This window comes from Cantharellus anzutake (assembly GCF_015039405.1).
Source record: "Cantharellus anzutake strain C23 chromosome Unknown EI90scaffold_9, whole genome shotgun sequence".
NCBI lineage: Eukaryota > Fungi > Basidiomycota > Agaricomycetes > Cantharellales > Hydnaceae > Cantharellus > Cantharellus anzutake.
Window position 1 is genome coordinate 257940 of NW_024066959.1, and position 12819 is coordinate 270758.

Below are 12819 nucleotides of genomic sequence, written 5' to 3' on the forward strand. Positions count from 1 at the left end.
TCACACGATGAAGCTCGTACTTCAGATTGGTCCTCTTTGATCAACCCCCGGCGCCGTTGCTCTCAGTAATTCCTTCCTTGAATCGTCCAGTTTTTTCGTGATCGCCCAAATGTCCTTGGTAAGTTCTGGGGAATGAAAGGATAGAGACATCAACCTGAAACAACGTCAAAATAAGTGGTCCAATAACGATAGGGCCGTAAGATGCATGTACACCTTGCCAATGACATCCGAAGTATGAGATCATCGGACGTGACAGGAGAAGGGGATGATTGACGCCCCCGAACATAGTCTTGCTGAATGAACTGGATGATAGCGTTAATACTTGGCTTCGGTTCAGTATTGGCTGACCAAAACCCTTACTTGCGATATCTCTTCACTGATTTGGACTTTGCCTTGCTTGGCGCCTCCGAGCAAATCCCTAAAGTGTTTCAATTTCTCCGCTGGTGGTTTCTGTACCTGCGCAGCGTCTTTATACAGCACCGAAACGCCCTCCCCAGGTCTCAATGGCACGTAAACATCGGTCTGTCGAACAATGTGAGATCCAGTCACCCATAACGCTGGATTCTCATACCTCGACGAAAGGTGATGTTCGTCCCTGTGCTAGAGCTATGAACTCCAAATCCGTTTGGAAAGGGAACGAACTATAAGGGAAAATATAATCCAGCGTCTGATTCCTGACGCATTGTTTGAGTGCTGCCACATTTCGCACTCCGGCTGGGGAGCGAACGATCATGATCTAGTTTTTAAGCCTCAAGTCGTAAACCTACTCTCGTGAAGCGTCCCTTCAGAGACAGCGCTGTCCGAAACAAGGACCACAGTCCCAGCGGGAAGCTGGAGACACCCACTAAGCAACTCCTCGTCCACGCTTTGTGGTTGGAAGCGGGATTCGTTCATGAAGGAGATAGAGAGGGGCAAATGGACTAGGGCAGGAAGCAACAGCTGTAGAACGTGCTTGATCGTTGGCTCGAGAATCACCCTTGTAGGTGAGGTGTTCGGAATAGGGGGCGGGGAGGAAAAGAGGAGATAGTCAAGGAAAGGGGAAGTATGGGTGGTTCTCGAGATTGTCTAAAGAACATTAGTTTATGGAGAAAGAAGGGGAGCGTTTTGGCTCACACACGACTTATGCACGCCATCAAGATCCACTCGGCGACGGTGGTGTCTCCGCCAAGGCCCTCCGCGGCAATCCAGGCGATAAGTTCGGAACGTAGAGCATGGAGTGGGCCCAGTGTGAGATTTTGAATTATGTCATTTGGGGCGCCCAACACAAGCATATCCATAGGGAATTTGAAGGGCAGTCTGCTCTCATCCGGAGAACGGTGAAACACGGTATGCAAAGTCGGCACCTCAATCTCTTCTTCGTTAACATTGAGTATCCTTTTTGGGATCGCAGGAAGACATGATAAGATGCGGCGGGATGAGGGAAGTTTTTAGGCTCACGGTGCGTTTACAAGGATGCCAACAAACGTCACAACATCAGTCAGTTTTAAGGATTCTGCCTCCGATCCATAAAGCTGGATGGGAGAAGGAGGTTCAGCACTGCACCTTCAGTCAGCCAGATGACGGCTTACTTTGACGTTGACTCCAAGGTGTGCTTGGGAAGGAAAAGGATTCTTCTTGGATTGAGCACTTGTTTGACTCAGCGTTTCTATGCGGGAGATGAGACAAGCGGAGGAAAGGGAGACGTCATGGGCGGACCTTCTTCTGATCCAACCTAATCGTCATCAGAATGAGACTAACGCAAGCCTGTAGGCAACTGACCGCTGTACCGGATGCCCAGGCCGATTCACCAGGAACAGATACTGCCCAAAGGGTCGTCCGATCATCGAGGAAATGCTCATAGGCGTGTGAAGTTGGATCGTCATCCACTCGGTCTCCACATTCTTCTGCAAGTCCCCAGCCACCGAGCTGCCGGGCAGGGAGCTCTTTGCAATATACTTCTGTTCCAGTCGATTGCACCATAGCACGAAAACGTACTAGAGGCCTTTTCTCGGATAGAAGGCTATCGAGGCAACCTTTGGCCGTGGTTAGATTGGGAATCTATACGATCGACATTTCCTGAACAAGTGCAGATAAACAGGTTCTGAATGCGTACTTGTTGGATGTCCGCATCAGAAGCGAAGACCGACGCAAAGTGGTGTACCACCACACGAGGGAAGTTGTTTGCTTCTCGGTTCTTCTGATAGAGATCCTGGAGGACTGATGATGGATCTGATAACGCGTCCGCAAGCAGAGAGGAGACCATCGAATCGGGTCGCGAAGATCAAGCCTATGTAAACTGAACTCAAAGCTTGCAATTTGACAGAGGTACGAGATTAAATAAGACTCGCATTGTGGTCGCCTAATACTAATACTATGTAATAGTTCATATCGGATTGTTCACATCATTCCTTACACAAACACTTTTTTCGTTGGTTGTGCGACTGGTATCCAACCACAATCCTGTTCCCATTTAATATTGGCCGGTAGCGCACAAGTCTGGGCGTGTAATCGAATTGTCTCCACATACGCTAAGCTACTGCCGTATAAAAACGAGGTGTAGGAGTAAAGTGACACAGAATGGAAGTCGTCAACGTCCCCTCTGCCGGGTAACTCGGCGTCCAGCTTGGACACGGGCCCCGGAACGCGTGACCCTTCTAGGTGGAGAAATCAATCCCGCGCGCCGTGCATGTCGGGTCCGTGTGACATGTGAACTAAGTATATTCGTACTGTTCTTGGGAGGAGGCTCAACCTCCGCGCTCGATTCTTCCTCCCCTCCTCGGCTGTCAAGAGTTTGAGATGGTGGGTAACCAGCAAAACGGGTAGGCTTACAGGTCTTCTTCTACCTCTTGTGTCGACTCGTTAGCAGCAGCACTGTTTCCATCACCGTCTGGACTTTCCTGAAGTTTGCGCGGCCGCTTGGCCCACTCCGCCTGATTTTCTGGATCCCCTTCTCTGATACGGCCGAATCCGCTCTCGCTGCTATTTGACTCGTCTGCATCACGAGAATGACTCTCAGATCGTGGAACTTCGCCTCGGGGGGAGTCCGCCGAATGGGCACTTAAATTCCGCCCCGGGCGCAGCTCTCGCACTGTAGGCCGCCTAAGTGACTGGGCGCTGTCTGACCTTTCCTCCGCAGACGAACCACTGATCCCAGCTATGTGGGAGATATGATGAATCGCAGGGGTGCGGGCGATTTTCCTGGGTTTTGGCCGTGGCCGATATTCCCCATCGCTATCGTCTTCAGAGGTGGCCCTGCTGCGTCTACTGCCATTTCCAGAGCCCTCTGGAATATCAGGGGGAGATTCGCGTCGTGGGAGCCGACGTTTGGGAAGCTCGTGACGCTGGGGAGAAACCGACCCCTCGCTGTGAAAGTCCAGATCCTCAAATTCATCATCCCCACTTGAGATGCCATGTTTCTCTTTATAGCGGTCGATTTGCCTATCATAAAACTCCATGTGCTTCTTGTAATGGTTGTTCCAAGATTGCACTGTGTGATTTTTGGCCCACGGATAGATGTCAAGGTTTCTGTAGAGGTTCTCGTAGAGCAAGTATCCGGCTCGTGACCCGGGCCGTCTTTGGCTCGATTTTTTGGGGGCCATTCGTGCTGTACGGGACAGAAGTTGTTTCACGCTAACTGTAAGCCGGAGAGGTCTTCCTACCTGCGTATCGTACTAGATTCGTCATGTCCTCTCGAGTGAAAGGGCGAGTCCTTGAAAACATTAGCTACTATCATTATCCTGAGAAGCATTGGTTGTCCTTACTCTTGCCCTGGTCGTCGGCCAGGCACCCTGGTTACTCTGTATGAAGAAAGCTTTGCGCGTTTTTTCCGGATACAGTCACGGAACCATGATATGCCCTGAACTTCGCCTTTAGCGAGTCGATAGTATTGCTCGATGTCATTCCCAGGTTCGTCGCCGACAAGAATCAGATCGGCGTCTGAGTCAACACGAGTGACTACACCTCCATATTTCTATCCACATCAAGCTGAGAATCAATATCGGTGACAGGACATCGCTTACCGCTATGTCAAATTTTAATAATTCTCTCACATCACCCCGCGGGATCGTCTGGTGTATGAAAAATTCAAGCGGTATGAAGCCACGCATATATCCTTTTGCGTTTTCATTCCCGGAGAGGAAAACGGGGTAGACATCTAGGTTCGTCGTATCGAGTAGCTCACGGGCTTGAATACATGCAGGAATGAACGTGAAACACTTGAGCGTATTCAGAGGAGAACCTAACGGAGGCAAGAGCTATTTACCACAACGGGGGTTCCATCTTCTACCTGAGGTTTGGAGGCATTATCTCGAGGATCCCAGAGGACATAATCCGCATCTAAAGGATCAGAGACGGTCTCACCCTCTTGTTCCTTCGTTGCTGATGAGGACATTTGGCAGAGTAACAGAAGTGAGCTCTCACATGTATGATTTGACGTAGTTCCTTTTGCAGAACGGGGTGAAGGCCACTCAAGTAGAACTTGTATGCCCCATTCGCGGTCCTGAAGAGAGCCATCCGGGGGGTTCGAGATGGGCTCGAGACGATGCAAGTGAAATGAGCGACTAAGTGGAAGGCAGCACCGACAGGGCTTTGTTGATATTTGTTTTGTTCTCCCATTGACGCGTCCAAAACCACCGACTCAGCACTCCAATGAAGCGAACACGCCACATACCGAGGCAAAACGCGCCCAATCACGTCCGTGTCGAAGAAAGCAGCTCGGAGAGCGCGTCAGAGCTTCGACCTCCCATGCCACCATATCCTCGCGCCGTGGAATTCCCAAACCCAAGCTCTGCTGATCCCAAGAACTTAAGGCCACCTCGCTCACCTCAACCTCGATACCGTGCGGTTTCTCCTTCTTTTGAAGTATCTTCGGCCAAAGATTTGAAAGAGTCTGAGCTGGGTGCCGAATCGTTGGGGTTTAACTCTATTTCTGCGCCGCGTGACAACCCGGTCGGGAACAAGCATCACAAATCCTCCCGTTTGCAGCCTCCGAGAGTCTCTTCTGCTCGTTACCGGAGCCGTTCACCCTCTAATCTTCCCCCCAGACGAGAAAGGCACATTGCAGACGATATTTCCTCATCTGATGAAGCGGGACACCCGTATCGGAAGTCTATGGCCCCCCAGCCCCAACTGCAGCATGTCCTTCCGTCGCCCCGATCTAAAGATGGAAGCACTACTGTTAGAGGCAGAGATGGTGGTTTGGCTGCTCCACCAGTCGCAGAAGTCCCTCTTTCCCCATTCACTGGCGATGCCGTCCAGAAGAGAGCGGGACGTTTCGATACTCCCCAAAGGATTGCCATATCCGGTCAATATCGGCTTGCCGAAGGGAGTAACCAGGCTACACCACCCTACGCTGCAATGATGATGCCAAGGCCGCAGGCTCTCGACCAACCCCCGTCTTCTGTTCCGTCGCCTTCACCCACCGGGAATCGTATTGACTCTTATGTGGGGCCCATTGACCCCAGGGCCACTCCCACTGAGGGGAGTAAAAGCTTTGTCTCCTCATCTCGGGTCACGTTTGCATCTCGTCCGCGAGCGTCAACTTTCAATCTTGGCGGGAGAAGCGAAGCGAACCCACGAAAACCGAATTTGGATAGGAAAATACCTGAAGTCAAGGCCATAAGTGATATCAATGCATCTAAGGACCAAACGAGGAATGGCCTTCCGGCGTCCAATGAGGAATTTAGATCAGAAGTCTCCGATGCTGACAGTCAAACCTCCCAGATCGTGATTGATGAGGAAAGGAGTCGTTCTCAGAAGAGGGAACTTAAGCCTGGCTTACGCTCGAAAAGTGTTGGACATTCTTCGCATTCTGCGTTCCGCAGGTCAGTAATCACAGTCATCTGGTTGTTTAACTTTCCTAAAACGTGGACATAGTCACAAAATTTCCCCAACGATTGCTTTTGACAAGTCGAAACGAGATCCGCTTCCAGTGAGTTTGGATATCGTCACAGACCATCAAGACGCTACTGGAGGAATCCCGAAATCATCTCGCATGTGAGACTTCCGGACCAGTTTATGTTCCGGTTCCTGACTATGTTGTGTACTAGCCCGCAACACGCATCTCAAACGAGGAAAAAAGGAGCCGTCTCGTTCGCTCCAGGGAACGAGTATGTCTCAGGTCGTACTCAGACAGTTGACACAAAGAAAAGTCGTGCCGAATCAAATAGCCTTACTGAAGCGCGGAGGCTTGATACACCTGCTCCTCTTCCCCAAGGTCCTCTCGCGAGGCCCCGCAACACAATAAATGAGTCGGGAGGCGACTTGCATGTATCAGAACATTTCGTGCCTGGTTCGCCGAGTGCCCATCCCCATGAAGAGAAACTTGATACAACGCCGATCATTCCGTCCTTCACCACGGTGCACCAGGATACACATTCTCAGCCGTCTTGTGGTCAAGGTACTCCGCATGCGAATGCTCAGGCTCAAAATTCTTGTATCTTTAACTCGCCCGGCGTGTCTCAAGCCACAGCTGTTCATCCTGCTACTGATAGAAAGAAGAGATTGTCTGCTCTCAAAAGGATCACGCTTACCCAAACTGCACAGCCCGAACAACGGCGCCTTGCTAGGGACCTTTCTCACGTTGGTGATTACTCTCGGTCACCAGGTCCCACTTCGGCGAATGACGCATCTCCTTTATCTAATCCTTTGTTCTTGGCTTTGACAGACGCACTGTCTCAATCGAACCCGAGTGCTCTTCATTCCGCCGGCTATCCTCGGTTGTCTTGGCTTGGCGACAATGATGCCGAGGAACAATATTGGACACCAGTTGATGACTCAGCCCAGAAGCCTGCGGCTGGTCATTTTCCCTCAGTGTCTAGTCCAATCTCATATGTCGTCGCACCCAAAATCCGGGGGAATAAAAACTCCCCGCCAGAACAGCCCGCCGTCCAGAGCGCATTTTCTAGCTTCCAAAGCGACCTCTCTTCGCTGGTGACCGACGAACCTTCTGTTTCAGATACTGGTACATCTATCAGTGCTCCAGCCGAGGAGCTGTTCAAGACTCTGGAGGACTCAAGACAAGATGAGAATCATTCATCGTCTACGCGCCATCACAATGACCTCAGTGGTGTTGAGCCGAAAACGTGGAGAGAGACATTAACTGATGATGCTTATGCTGCTCTACTTGCTAAATATGACGTGTTTGAAATGCGACGCCAGGAAGTGATCTGGGAATTGCGTCGATCAGAATCGGACTTCATCGCTGACTTGCAAACAGCAGTTCGCCTCTTTGTACAACCTCTTCGTGTCGAACACAATACGCGGTGGATCCCAGGTCTGAACTCAGACATTGCAAAACTTTTCGACTGGCTGGATGATATCGCTCAGCTCCACAGAAGATTACTTTCAACAATGCAAGGATGCAGAGAAAACCAGGTGACGTAAGATGTGTCATTGTGCAGTGGTACCTCTCATCTCTGCTCTAGTTCCCTATTGTCACTCAAATTGCCGAGTCACTTCGTCCTTTTGTCTCAGAACTTGAGGTCTATCAGCCTTACTTAGTTCACCTCGATGACTGTATAGACTGGATTGAAGGCGTTGCTCTTAATCCAGACAGTGATTTTGGGGAATTCATTAGGATACAGTCCATGGCCCCCGAATGCCCAGCCTCTCTTTCAGTCTTATTGCAGAAGCCCGTTCAGCGATTACTCAGGTATCCTTCTCGCTTCAAGGTCAGCGTCCGATCCCGGTTGTTTGAACTTCTCTTAAAACAATTTTCAGGAATTACTGAGTCTGACGCCTCATCGTCATCCTGATCACTTGAGCATGTTCTCATTACTTCATAGCACCGAACTGGTCATCAGGGTTCTTCAGACCGTTAAACTGCGGGAGTCGGAATACACAACAGTTAAGCACTTGGCTGCAAAGATTCATGGCCTTCCGACGGAGTTTGAGCTCGCCAGCAGAGAGCGAAGATTAATAGCGCAAGGCCCTCTTCTTAGGTTACGTCCTGCAGAAGGGGATCCAAATAATGAGATTCCACCTTTACGTACTCCTCTCATCAGAAAATACAGCCCAGACCCGTTGTCACCAGACTCTGGCTCTCCTACTTTGGGATCCAAAAAATACAAGGAACGTCACTCGCCGCGTCGTACACCCAAGAACACTTATGACCACTCCATGTCTAACATCCGACACCGTGATAACACTCCCGATACCTCGGTAAACATCAAGGTTGTGATAACAAAAGCTGAAGAGCCAGAAGCCGACGGAGCCTTTGAAGAGGACAAATGGATATACGCCTTCGTCTTCACTGACGTCGTTGTCCTTACGGAGACCCTGGAGTGGACGGCTCCAATCTCAAGGCATCATGGAATGGATTCACCACTTGAGGATTCATGGGATCTGTTGGAAGACATTGGACTAGCTCGAGTTCTTGGCTTTTCTGACCTATCGACTCAAGCGCGTAAGGGCTTCTACTATCGTTGTGCCTATATCCCCTATAAATATGTTTCCAGGAGGCCACTTGATTGCTGTGGATCTTCTGCCTCTGGATGTTGGATCAACCGAGCATCTCCATTCCTCCGCCACTCGGACGTATTTCAGTTTGCAAGCTTCATCGGAAGTGGGTCCAAACAACGTTTCGACTGTGCTGGGTGATGCTCGTCAGCAATGGAATGTCGCCTTCGGTCGGTGCTACGTCTACACTTTACGTTCTTTGTGTTTCCCAGAAGCATACAGTATGGATGGCTCAAGGAAAGATACCCGTCCAAGAACGATTTTGTCCGTCTTATCATCCGGTCAACCCCTCCCAAGGAGCCCCTCACTACAACTTCAGGACACACGGCTGGATTCTGTTAACCAAGAGCGAGAGGAGCGCGTTTGGTGGGCTATGCGCTTTCGTCAGATCCTTGAAGAAGTGACTTCGAGAGATGATGTTGAGGACTTCACGCCACCTGTGCAATCCGACATGAAAGACAACGTTTTCGACGACCACAATCTGGCACCAAATCAAGCCTCAAATCGATCCACGTCATTGTTCAAAGAAGCAACATCAAAGCTTTTCCGACTCAGGCGATAACTATGTCTATATTTATTGTATTCGTGTATGTGTGTACTTCGTTACTTTTGTTCGTCACTTCTCGTACAACTTCGTCCAAAAATGCGTACAAGCGTGTTCTCTGCGTGACCACTACTTCAACTGAGCAAGACTGGCAAGTAAAACGTCCTGATCGATTTTTGAGGCTGAAAGGACGAGCGCGTCAGAGGTAAACAAATGATGGAGGAAGGATAGTCGTCACCTTTGAGAACAAGCTTGGTGAACCGTTTTGCGTCCTCCGGATGTTCTTTCTCCAGGCGAGTAAGAGCTGTGTTTTCCATCTTCCACAGTACAGATGGCCGCTCTGCGACCATCGTGGCATTTCTCGGTTCCCCAGCAAGTGCAGTTAACTCTCCCGCCAAGGTACCAGCCACGCAACTCTCCTCGACAACATCAGCGTGTTCGCCAAAGATGTACGTAGCTCGAAGGATGCCGGATTCTATGAGATATAGTCCATCTGCGATATCACCTTGGCGGAAGACAACCTCGCCAGGTTCGAAGATCAAAGGTTTGAAATATGGTGTGATGCGGGAGATAAAACCGTCATCCAAGTCGGTATGTGTTGGGAATGTTTTCATGATGGTGCTGAAGGGTTGCTCATTATGGTTCGGAACTTCTTGTGTACCTGAAGGAGAGTATGAGATCAATTCCCAGTGCGAGAACTAGAGAAGCGACTGACCAGCAGGCGTTTCCATGATTCTTAATCCCGCAGCTCGGACGTGTATGCGACGCGGTGAGTTTGTGAAAGACTCGCTAAGGAGGGATGGTACATCGAGATGTCTGTTACGAACGTCTAAGAATGGAAGTTGTAAGACGCGGAGTGAATAGGGGATGTTGCAAGGCGAAGGGCAACTCACTGATAGGGACGTTTATTGCATCTTCCTGTTTGTGGGCCAGTGAATTGAACCATAGCTTGATATAGGCATTCTCAGTCCACTCAAGTGCCTACCACGTGGGAGTGAGTGCAACGACCCTGCGCCAAAATCGTCATGAGTACTCACTTCGTTCAGAGTTGCAAACACTTCGGTTTTTCCTTGCCAGAGGTTCACAGCTCGAAGTGCCTTAGCTACATTGGACGTAGTCGACTGACCACAAAAGACGAGCTGAACGCGACGAGCTTCGAGAAGTCGATGCAAGCGAACAAATGCCTCAGCGGCGGAAAGATCCAGCCCACTGACCAGGGTGAGGTCGATGATGAGGAAGCGAATCGGATTTTTTTCCCACGTCGCGGCTTCGAGATACGCCCGGCATCTTTCTTCCACATTAGATATCGTCCCTGTACGATCAAGTGGGATGATCTTTGAGAAAACAGAATAAGAGATAGGCTCCATGTGACTATACCCACCAAAGAAAAGGAACCCTAACACACGTGCAAAGAATAAAAGTCAGAAACAAACCATCATCTTCCTAGAACGTTTGATCGTTACCTTGAAGACGCATGATGCAAGTCTGGGTCCCAACTTCCTGAAGATATCTCCGATGCGCACTTGGCCTTCTAACGGTCGACAGAGCCGTTGAACCCTTGAGATGGATTTGAAACAATCACAGTGGCGTCAGAACATGACTCTTCTTGGCCTATGAGCAGGAAGCACGTTGCTTACCGAGAAGGCGGTCCTAATGGACTCTCCTCGTGAATTTTGAACAACAAAGGATATGCACGCCACAATGATCCCAAATACAACTCCGGACACAAAGTCATACTGTTCCGATCAGAAGTTCCCGGTCTATAAGATTTCGGCCGAAACCAGGAGGCAACTTTCTTCCGACTTACCACAGTCATAACGGCCATGATCCCTAAATAACCCAGCGTCAGAGCGATAATATTCCATGCGAAATTGCGAATTCGACCTACCGAGGATGGTAATATACTCGGAAGTGCTAGCCTTTTTCCGTGTCTCCCAAGCCGCTTCAACAGCGAGGTCGATACCCAAAACGAAAATCAATGCTCCGACTTCGATCACCGCTGTTTTCATGATGCACCAGGTGAACCCTTCAGAATGAACTGAACTTCCAAAGAGCGGTGTAGAAACACGTACGGATATAAGCGATAGGCCCAGTTCCGATGAACAGCAATCCAGCAGTAGCAATTGTAAGAAGAATTCCAGAGTAACGCGTCGTACCGCCCACGCGATAGAACCTTTTGCAAGTGAACATCAATCCAAGGCCCGAATAGATCCATCATAACTGGGGAAACAACTCACAATAACGTATTCACATACGCAAGATAATTGCTTGGTACGCCAGCGAATCCAGCAATGAGGTTGCTCACACCATGCCCCGTCAATTCGAGGTTCAAATCTACGTCATCCTTTCCCAAAGAAACCCCTTAAGAGAAAAAAAAAAAAGCCGCCCACGTTCAGCTCTACCCCCCAAAAACAAAAACAACCATCATCCGGACAACTTACCAAGAGCTGGGACATTGAGTGGCGGATGCAAAATGTTGAAAAACAAAAGGGCCAATTGGGTGGGCATTGTTGCCCAAATCGCTTTCCAGCTTGTCTCATGAAAATCTTTTTTGCACGAGCCAGAAAAAAAATTTGTAACAGTTGTGGGAAATGAGGAATGTAGGGGACTTTACCGAAATAAGAGTAAAACCTGTACCAAGGCTCATCTGACCCTCCAGTATTGAAGATCCACCCACTTTCCCTAAGCCGATTGACATCCCAGCCTCCAATGGCCACAATGATATAGAACACAATGGGTAACACAACGAAATCTATTGCCGATCAAGTCACCCGTCAGGAACACAGCGAGCCGAAATGAACTCCACGGGGGGGGAGAAAGTCAGATGAACTCACAAGCTGGGAAAATCAGCTGATGGTGATAATGGTGCGTTATCACGCGAAGCAATACGGCGGAGGCAAACGCGGGGACCCAAAGCACCAACACGTGCAAATCCATAAAATACATCTTGAGCAAGCGCCATGTAAATTCAGCCTTCTCTTCGCCCATTCCGGCCGAAACGTTGATTCCTGTTTGAATCAGAAACACGCCGACGCCGCCGATACACCTACGAGAGAGAAGAAGGTAAGCCATCGGGGCCGAGCAGAAGGAAAGAACAAAATGAGAGGCGGAGGCGAGATGGAGGAAAGAAATGAATTGAAAAATCGCGCAAGGTCTTTTCGTTAAATCCTCACCCTACTAGGATATGCCTTGGAAAGAATCCAATCACCGAGCCCAATCTCAGCAAACCGAGAAGCAAGAAAGTTAACCCCGTCAAAATGGAAGATAGAGCGAAGGCGACCATGGTCGTAGCGATAATTTGCATCCTATTTTCCTCACCGACGATTCTCATTATTTCCGTCGTCATGAGTTGGAAGAAGGGGATAACTTCGATGATCATAGATCCGGCGGCGCCAGGAAATGAAGATCCGCCCAAAGAATACACCAGCTGGGATATCACCGTACTATGGAAAGGATTGAGGAAGGGAGGGGGGAACAATTAAATTTTCCGACTTCGGGAGAGAATGTAATTCGAAAAAACTTTACCTGAGAAAGAACATGGATACACCAAGGGACCCGAACCCAGAGAAAATAGGCCCAGCAGGGAAAATAATGAACCCGTAGCTCACGGCATCCAAGATGTTCAATAGTAGTCCAAGTAAAACGGAAGGAATTAATCCGACGGTGATCAGCACGCCATCGAAGAAAGCCTTGGGAGTCGCATGCGCCTTGACAACCTTGGTTCTCGCTCGAAGAGTGTTCATCGCGCGAACGTGTATTGGCATGTCGCTGTCGTCATCATTAGGAAGGGAAATCACGAAATGATGTTCGGGTGGCGTTTCAATGTTCGCGGCAGATGT

The 12819-nt window shown here is 49.6% G+C and overlaps 3 protein-coding genes across 3 annotated transcripts; 1 reads left to right on the forward strand and 2 right to left on the reverse strand.

The window, feature by feature from the left end:
* Nucleotides 1–21: 21 nt before the first annotated feature.
* EI90DRAFT_3118792 (uncharacterized protein) lies at nucleotides 22–4369 on the reverse strand (the record flags this gene model as incomplete). The annotated part of the gene is made up of 18 exons (XM_039063140.1): nucleotides 22–154; nucleotides 214–302; nucleotides 361–522; nucleotides 572–714; nucleotides 768–1065; nucleotides 1116–1374; nucleotides 1438–1511; nucleotides 1569–1645; nucleotides 1696–1711; nucleotides 1759–2037; nucleotides 2093–2208; nucleotides 2472–2633; nucleotides 2707–2759; nucleotides 2809–3583; nucleotides 3639–3688; nucleotides 3741–3949; nucleotides 3999–4193; nucleotides 4241–4369. The coding sequence occupies 18 exons, from the start codon at nucleotides 4367–4369 to the stop codon at nucleotides 22–24; spliced, it is 3219 nt and encodes a 1072-aa protein (XP_038919815.1).
* Nucleotides 4370–4597: 228 nt separating this feature from the next.
* On the forward strand, nucleotides 4598–8998 carry EI90DRAFT_3152063 (uncharacterized protein; the record flags this gene model as incomplete). The annotated part of the gene is made up of 6 exons (XM_039065770.1): nucleotides 4598–5801; nucleotides 5854–5973; nucleotides 6027–7353; nucleotides 7404–7649; nucleotides 7699–8383; nucleotides 8436–8998. Exons 1-6 carry the CDS (start codon nucleotides 4627–4629, stop codon nucleotides 8996–8998), a joined length of 4116 nt encoding a protein of 1371 aa, XP_038919816.1. The 5' UTR covers nucleotides 4598–4626.
* A 111-nt stretch (nucleotides 8999–9109) lies between these two features.
* Nucleotides 9110–12723, reverse strand: EI90DRAFT_2910517 (uncharacterized protein; the record flags this gene model as incomplete). Its single annotated transcript, XM_039054401.1, has 17 exons — nucleotides 9110–9162; nucleotides 9219–9641; nucleotides 9696–9809; nucleotides 9874–9961; nucleotides 10018–10292; nucleotides 10362–10376; nucleotides 10444–10537; nucleotides 10618–10716; nucleotides 10788–10810; nucleotides 10869–10979; nucleotides 11053–11153; nucleotides 11218–11341; nucleotides 11422–11526; nucleotides 11595–11732; nucleotides 11815–12026; nucleotides 12154–12423; nucleotides 12506–12723. 17 exons carry the CDS (start codon nucleotides 12721–12723, stop codon nucleotides 9110–9112), a joined length of 2463 nt encoding a protein of 820 aa, XP_038919817.1.
* Between the last annotated feature and the right edge of the window lie 96 nt (nucleotides 12724–12819).